Source organism: Chamaea fasciata, unplaced genomic scaffold (assembly GCF_029207755.1).
Source record: "Chamaea fasciata isolate MVZ Bird 193981 ecotype frontalis unplaced genomic scaffold, bChaFas1.0.hap1 SCAF_1, whole genome shotgun sequence".
Classification (NCBI taxonomy): Eukaryota; Metazoa; Chordata; class Aves; order Passeriformes; family Sylviidae; genus Chamaea; species Chamaea fasciata.
In genome coordinates, this window is record NW_027094086.1 from 64,751,860 (window position 1) to 64,760,492 (window position 8,633).

General features: G+C 37.3%; 1 protein-coding gene across 3 annotated transcripts in view; it reads left to right on the forward strand.

Moving 5' to 3' along the window:
• The window catches only part of TERT (telomerase reverse transcriptase), a 29,284-nt gene extending 21,094 nt beyond the window's left edge, over nucleotides 1–8,190 (forward strand). The window contains exons 10-14 of one of the 3 annotated variants that reach the window (XM_066185009.1): nucleotides 733–859; nucleotides 1,143–1,204; nucleotides 2,963–3,087; nucleotides 3,439–3,576; nucleotides 7,364–8,190. In XM_066185009.1, coding sequence (XP_066041106.1) covers nucleotides 733–859; nucleotides 1,143–1,204; nucleotides 2,963–3,087; nucleotides 3,439–3,576; nucleotides 7,364–7,467 — 556 coding nt within the window. In that variant the 3' untranslated portion in view covers nucleotides 7,468–8,190. The remainder of the gene's footprint in view (nucleotides 1–732; nucleotides 860–1,142; nucleotides 1,205–2,962; nucleotides 3,088–3,438; nucleotides 3,577–7,363) is intronic. The other 2 variants (XM_066185004.1, XM_066185011.1) reach the window with 2 other exon arrangements.
• Nucleotides 8,191–8,633: the final 443 nt, after the last annotated feature.

Consider the following 8,633-nt stretch of genomic DNA (forward strand, 5'->3'; position numbering starts at 1 on the left):
CTCAGTGGTCTTCCTAAACTGAAAAGTTTGGTCATTTTAGGAAACGAATTTATGACGTGGTTTCCCGTAGCAAAGGACTAAAATCAACAGCCAAAGAAATTTATACACTAGCTGAGTTCTTGAAAGAAACAGTTTATGTTGAAAAGGGTATTGATACTACTGGTCTGGGAGACACTAATCAGAATCATAAAATCATAGAATTGTTCATTTTGGAAAAGACCATTAAGATAGAGTCCAACCATTAACCCAGCACTGCCAAGCCCGGCACAGTGTTTGTTGCAAGGCTTTGCTTTTGATAAGTTTGACTTAAGAAGCTGGAACATCAGGGTTATTCCAGTAACTAAGGTGGCTTCAAGCCTCAGCTCCTGCATTGCATGGATCATGGATATAGATAAGATGATTGTCACTGGAGTAATTGACAATGTTCTGGCTAGACAATGTGTTAAAGAAATACCCTTAGCTTGTTTTTAAGGTTATTGATTTGGCTTTTTTTAGCAGGTTGAATTTTTCAGCTCTGAGGTATTGAAATCAGCCCTTAGCTAATACCCTTAATGCCACAGGGCGTGGTCTCTTTCAGCACTGAATTTAATTATGGTCATCTTTTAGCTACTGGCTTATTGATTAGCAGGAAATCTCTGTAACATGGGAAGTTAAATGAGACTTACTTTTCAGAATTTAATTAAGTCTATTAGCTTATGGAGTTTAACTACTTTTTTTACTTTTTCTTTCTAGTTATACCTGTACTTCTATCAGATCAAGCCTTTCCTTCAATTCAAGTCTGGCAGCTGGGAAAAATATGAGATACAAACTAAGTGCAGTCCTCAAACTGAAATGTCATAGTTTATTTCTTGATTTACAGGTGGGAATATGAAAATAGTTGTTTGGCAGTATTGTGATTAGTGATGAGGAGCATTAAAACTGCTTTGAGTTCTAACATAAAAGTTTATTTTGAGAGGAAATCCACATAATCTGAAAATGTGGATATCAAAATCTATGGTTCTAGAAGTGATCCTTCACAACATTGTTAACTTAGTTGCATAAAAGTTTTTAAGTTTAACATAAAATGTTTTTTGTCTAGATCTTCAACAGATCCTATTATGACACTAAAATATACTTATAGCTCTGTTTCTGTTCTGTTCTAGATCAACAGCCTTAGAACAGTTCTCATTAACATCTACAAGATATTTTTTCTTCAGGCTTACAGGTAGGTCACTGTCTGCTGAAGTAAGTGTCAATATTTCATTACTCTTTTTTGACACATAGAGGAGGTATAAATTAGAAAGAAGTGTGCCATGTAAGTGTGCAATGTGTATATATATGTATGATGTGTACAGTAGTAAATGTCAGCAGTAGGTCAAGTTACTCTTGTTTCAACACTGTTTTTAAGTAATACTGTTAGGTTTAGGGTACAGGAATATATTTGATAGGTGTGTTTAAGTGATACTTCACCAAATGGACTTTCAGTGTCTTGGTTTTGACAGCTGATATCAAGATAACCAGTCTGTTTTGCTTCAGGAGTATGATAAAGAGCCTTATTAACCATTTTATATTTAGATCAGTTAAATATTAGCCAGTTTATATTTAGAACTTTGTATCTGTTAAAATCATATAAAACTTTGACCATTATAACTTTGGGTAAAGTGAGGTTTCATTCTACCCAGTTAATTGTAGTTTCTTATTGCTGATGCATATTACTTGCTCCTTAGCTGGTAATATGTTGGCATTTGTGAGCTGAGCTTGATCAGCAGAGGAAGTGAATGTTTTAAACAAAGAAAGAAATCAAAACTGATAAGCAAGTTGAAAGAAAATACTAAACTATGTACATTGAAAACTTTGAATGATTGGCAGCAGCAAGTAATTGGGGTTTTATTGTTTTAACACAGAAAATGTGCAAAAAATTCTTCACTCTTCACAGAAATCAGATGTTGCTCTTTTCCTACGCTCACACTGGTTAGGAAGGGACATTTTGGTTTTGTTCTTAAATTCGTCTTGGTCCACATTCAAGGTGTATTCTTTGTCCGAGAAGTGTAATTGGGTTTGTCTGGTACAGCGGTGATGTGTCCAGTTCTTAAACTTCTGTGTTGTGGGTGATTTAAGATTTTTCTCTGATAGATATGATCACTTAGTTACTTCTGTTTGGTTTTATGGTAACATTCTAACAGTCACCTTTATATGCTTTTTAATTTAGAAGACTGTCCACCATGATAACTACATGTCAGGTTAATTCAGCCAAAGACCTGAGCCAAAGCATGAGACTTGGTCTATCCTTTAAATATTGAAAATGTCACAGTTTTTTTAAGCCGTTGCAATATGCTGAGTTAATTTAATAAGTATATACATTGTTGATTAATTAACTATCAGCATTGTAATTGGCTATGTTCAGTATAAGCAGGATTATGATGCCAGAGTCTGAAGATAAAAAAAGTCAGCAGTTTTAAAGTATTTTCGAACAGGTGTAAGAAAGCATACAATACAAATGACTTCTATAGAGTTGGCTTCCAGATAGGCAGTGGAGTGAGTATCCTTGTCTGTGAAATCATTTAGAAGTCTATTTTCCTGCATACCTGAACAGAATTTATTGTGGGGTTTTGCTTTGTTTTTTTCTTCCTCTCACACTTTATCATGAGTGTTCTCTGGTGGCATGGTTGGTGATACGAAATTGGTGATGATGGGTAGTTTAATTTTCCCTGCACATAAGTTATGCTGTCCTCAGAGGAGAAGTCTGTTTCCAAGGCAGATGGCTTCAAGAGCTTCTTTCAGCATAAAATTTAGAAACAAACATCAAAAATGTCTGACATTCCAGGAATGTGTATATATGGGAGAGGTGTCATGCAGTAACAGTGTTGATATAGCTAAAGATTGTTGTGTGCTTTTAAATGTTGTATAGTGCCTAAGCTATGTAGTCATAATTTCACTTAAATTGCAAATAAATTTTGATTAAATAGGCTGTTTTTGTGAACAGGTTCCATGCCTGTGTTCTCCAGTTTCCATTCAACCAGGAAGTTAGAAAAAATCCACATTTCTTCCTAAGGATTATCTCTCAGAATGCATCATGCTGCTATGCTACCCTGAAAACAATAAATGCAGGTATAGGATGTTAATGGCAATGAAGTAGTGGGTTTGGATTTGTTTGGGGTTTGTTTTTTTTTTAGACAAGTAGAACATCTTGAATGTGGAGTCAGATGGTGTAATTTTGGGATAAAGATCAGGAATGGATATTGTGAACTGTGTGATAAGAATCACAGTGCATTTTTCTTCCTAAACTCAGTTTTCTGAAGATTGTATTCGGGCACTAGTTTTTACTTTTCTGTTGATGTACAAGACTTCACTGACTATGCAGGTTTCTAGTAAAAACTCCTGGGTGATTTTATAGAAAGACAGACATACTTCTTAATGCTCATCATTTTCAGTTAAATTATTTTCCGTTTCTATCTCTAGGGATTGCTGAAGGTAACAAAGGTGTATCTGGCATATTCCCTATTGAGGTAGCAGAATGGCTCTGCTACCATGCCTTCACTGTCAAACTGTCAAATCACAGAGCTGTTTACAAATGTCTGCTTACATCCTTAAAAGTCTGTAAGTATTCAGCTATTTTTACAGTTTTGTCTATGGTTAATTGTAATGAAACTTATAAACTTAATGGATTTTTAAAGTTTTCTAATCCTAAAATGTTGTTCTCAGATGTGCATTAATTTGATTTTATTCAAATTTACTGAGTATAAGTAGGCAGATTAAAATGTTTTTCAGCACTGCATTTTCCAGAGCCTTATTCTCACAGGAGAGTTGATGCTTGGCACTCAGTAAGCTTGTACAGTTCAGAAGGCTTAATTAGACTGTGTTAATCTTGTAAGTATTCTCAGCAGGTTTAACTAAATGAAATACAAATGCTCAAGCTTCTATTTGAAAAAATGTAGATTAACTGGAAACTAAATTAGCTCCTCCCACAATTTAAACTCTTACCTGAAAAAGTGTCACCAGGCTCACTTGGAAACAGAAGCACTGGCTCCACTGCATTCTTGTGGAGTTGTAGTGTTGGCATGTCTGACACTTCCATTTGGTGAAAAAAGCTGTGTCCCTGGCCCCTGGGGAGCTCTTTCCTTAAACAGTTGTGCAGTCTGCCTGCTTCCGGCCCCAGAAATGACAGAATTTTCAGTTGTAAGATTTAAAAGTGCACAGCAAGAGGTTTTCCTGAAGCAACCAGTACTGCTGATGAGTTTAGCTGCAGTGATAGCCAGACTCTCAACGCTGACTGTGTAATTTGCACTCTGAATGAGTCATTGCTTGGGCAGTTTTGTTACACAAGACCAAGAAATTCTTGGGTCTCATTCCAGAGTAATGCCTATTTGATTTGAAATGTATCCTAAACTGTCTTTGATAGCTGCACTGAGATCCAGTGCCCAAAAAAGAATGCAGCACTCATTTTGGAAGGAAGCATTTCCTTCCCATATCCAAGGCTTTCAGGAACCCCTGAGTGCAGAGTCTGATTTTTGATGGTGCAGTGTATATGTATCAAGACAACACTTACACTTTTACAGGAAACAAACTGATGGCTGGGATTTTGCCGGCCACATTCTTGAGAGCTATGGACTTTCTGTATATTCCAGGTGTTTCAACTTTTTTAGTTGGTTGTAGCTAGTATTGATTTCATTGCTTCATTAGCATTTTCCCTAAGCCAGAATTCCAACAGCCTTTCCCAGAGGAACTCCTCTGAGTTACTCACTGACACCAAAACCAGAGGCCCCAAGTCTGCTCAGTGCTGCTGAGGAACCAGGACAGGGCTGCTTGCTTCACTTGGAGAGGACAGGCACTGAAGAAATAAGCAGTAATGCAGTAGATACAACCAGTAGGACAGTGGCTTCTCTGGGAGCTGCCTCACTTCTCTAAGATCCTTATAGGGCAAATTTGAGTTTCCATCTCTAATGCTGGAGGTTTTTCTCTTGGGATCTTTGACTGGCAGACCACAATCCAAGCTAGAGCTCCTCCATCTATCTCTGTGCGTGCTTTGCTGTTTAATCTGAAAGTATTTTCAGGGTGGAGGCACAGCCCCAGGCAGCTTTATTGCTCAGCAGAATCTCACCTTCCATGGCTGCATGCATCAGCCATAAAAGTGGTCTCTGCTGTCCACAAAGTCACACCAGCATAGATGCCAGGGAAAGTTGGCTGGGAAGTAGAGGTGAAGTTTTCCTAGTTTGAGTAGCAATTGTAACTAGGTTCCTTCTGCTGTATCCATAGAGCTGCTTGCTTAACTGCAGTACTGACCTGAAACTTGTATGTGGTCAATGCCTAGCTCTGTGCACAGTTTCTAACCCAGGGAGGAAAAGCTGATGACCTGTCAGTTGCCTTCTCCGGCAGTGACAATTGCTTTGAGAAAGGAAATAATCTTTCTTCCTAAATTCCTGGGGAAGCCTATTAATGTTGTACTTCCTGAGTATTGTAGAGGTGGAGCACAATACTCCACCTGAGTATTGTGGAGTTGGAAAAGTCCAAAGGTGCACAGAAAGTCAGTGGCGATGTTCTCTTGAAAAGAGTAATTCTCAGCTATTCTTTCATAAATCTTACCTTCTCTGAGGCGAAATCTGTTCTTCACATCCATAGTGTTAAGACAACCCACTCTTTATCTACAAAGTCTTTTGGAAATATGTAGGCTTCAAATACACTACTGAGAGATCAAGGCTTCAGAAATCTTTGCTTTACAGCTGCCTGAACAATTAGCAGGCTGTGACTTGTGTCTGTGCTGTGAAACTTTTAAGATGGAAACTTTCACTGTGATTGGTTGACAGGTCACTGGGGCCCAAGTAATTCAAATGCTATCTCTATTTGCTTATAGCCACCTGAAATCTTACCTGTACTTCCACTAGCCCTGTTCCACTGGTGCAGCAAGGGTTGATACAATAATTGGTGGAGTTGTACAAAGTCATCTTGTGGTGATGAGTTACATGCATACCCTTAGTGCGAACAGGCATCATTATCTCTGTATCTCCAAGGTCTCTGGTCATGGGTGAAGGCTGTTTTTCAGTCCCTGATTGTACATGGTGTTTATATTTCTATTTTCTTCTGGATTTAGTACAATCCTAAGTGTCCTGATCCTTTGGGCACACATTAAAATCCATTTACAAAGATACTGATAGTTTTCTATGCAGTTACAAGTTAGTTTTGTTTTCCCTGCACCAGACCTAGTCCTGGGCAATGTTATTGTAATCAGAACATTATCTTGTAGAGACGGTTACTGAAGAACTAAACATTATGTAGAGATATCAGAACTAATTCTAAACATGGTATTTTAAGTTTGGTCTTCTGGAAATCTGGTAGGATGTGCAGATGTCAGGAGTCATGACAGGGAAGTTACTGACTTTCAGGTGGCATCCTGTGAAGTTAGCTCAGTATCACTGTATGCTGCAGTAATCTGTAGCACAGAGATAAACAAGGCTGGTGAAAGCCCCTGTGTTGACTTAACAGCTGCAATTTCTGTTGTCCTTTTGGAGTTTGTATTGGCTGTATAAAACCTATTACATCTGTAAGATCATGTTGACAGGAATCGATATAAATGTGGTTTTCTCTTGTGTCCCTGCACGTGCCTTTCCATTACGTTCTTGGGAATCAATATCAAGCTTATAGGTTTTGGGGAGGAGGTTCTTCCCGCTATTCCCAAACCTGTTAAATATCAGCATCAGGGGCTTCTATGAATTGTCATCATTCTTCAGAGTTAAGTATTTAAAACACAGTTATTGTTTAACATCTCTCCTGTTATCACCAGCTGGGAAAGAGCAAGAGTCTTTTCTTATCGCAATAAGATATAAATACATCATCTGTCTCCTTTCCAGATACAGGGCAAATGTTTATTGAGGACTTCTGGCTTTCTGCACCATTGACAATTTTGCCCACTCTGTTTAATGACAGACTTAAACTGTTGCTAGGATTTTACATGTTCTTCCCAATCTGTAAAAAGTCCTTTTTGCTGTCTGTGTTTCTATTGATGGGACATTGAGTCTTTTAAAGTAACTATGGTTTAATGGAAGGCCTTATTTGGTGGGTAAAGTTGTTAAACAAATGGGCATATACTTTTCAAAATCCAATGAAGTTCTCAAATCTAAACAAAAAGTAGTCACACAAACAGAAAGTAGGAGGAATTTGCTCCCTGATTTTCTTTGATACAATTTTGAACCTTTTTATTTGTTAGGCTGATAAAAATGTGGAAGAACAGTAGCATATTTTATTATAGCTTTTTTTGTCCCCATATTCCTGGTGTTTCTACTTTTTAGTTGCTTTTAGCTAGTATTGATTTCATTGCTTCATTAGTATTTTTCCTAAGCCAGAATTAATAGTTATTTGCAGTTGTAATGAATTGTGTCTGATATTTTGGTAGGTAAGAGGCGGCTAATCATGAGGATTCCAGAGGATACTGTGGCACTACTGCACGCAGTGACAGAACCGTCTCTTTGTCAAGATTTCAGAGCTATCCTGGACTAACTGATAGTGGTTTATTTCATAATTTTCCCAGGTTTGAAAGTAACTGTTATGTCTTAAGGTGACTATTCTGTAGTTTATTTTTTGTAGAGTGGGCCAAAAGCAATTTCACTCTGAAGTTTTATGTGTTTGTTTCTCAGATACCATACAGGGATATAAAAAGAGCAGATTTGTTAATACCTTCTTGTTTGGGTTATTTGTTTGTGGGGTGTTTTTTGTAAATGCACAGGCTGTTTGAAGTCATTTAGTTGGTTATGTTCTGTGATTCCCATCTTCTTGATGAAGGAATCATTAAACTGTGTTCTGTACAAAATTATTTAATTTCTTGTTTCAGTGAGTTGTCTTGAAGGGCTGTTTTTTACTTCTCTGCATTGCAGACTATTTTATAATAAAATGGCTGGTTAATTGCAATTATGTGTATTTGTTTCCAAGGCCTTTATTTTGTAGTAGTGTAGTAATCTTTAATATGCTGGTTTATGTCACAAAAAGCAGTTATCTGCACAGGGTAAATGCATTTCATGGCAAGATGCAGAGGTTAGAAATTAGTTTAATTTGCTTTGCAGATCAAACTAATGTATGCCAAAATTCCACTGTCCAAGCTGATTGTTTGTTGTGTGCTTTATTTATTTTGAATACTTGTGATATTTTTAATGTAGTGTTGTACAGAATGATGCTGGTGCATTTATACCTACAAAACAAAACTTCTTGATTAGATAATATACCAAGTATGTTGCTTTTCTGTTTGCATATCTTTGGCTCTTTAAAAATTTTTAAGTTTTTGGCTCTTTGAAAATTTTTTACGAGGACATACAGTCATAGAAAAAAGGAGGATGACTTTAAACTGGGAGTTGGTTTACATTCAGTATAAGGAAGAAATCCTTTACTGTGAGAGTGCTTAGATGCTGGAAGAGGTTGCCCAGAGAAGTCATGGTTGCCTCATCCCTGGCAAATCCCCACCACACAGGGACCAGTGGTTGATTTGCAGTATTGTAATCTGTCCATTAACATCATAACTCAGTTCAAAATGTACAGTCAGTCATACACGTTTAGGTTTTTTCTGCCTGAGAAGTGGCACTCTTAAAATACAGTTTAAAAAAGTCACAGAGCACTTGTTCCTGCTAGACATGAAGAACACTCTTGCTCTCCAGCCAGCTGCTCAAACATTTAAA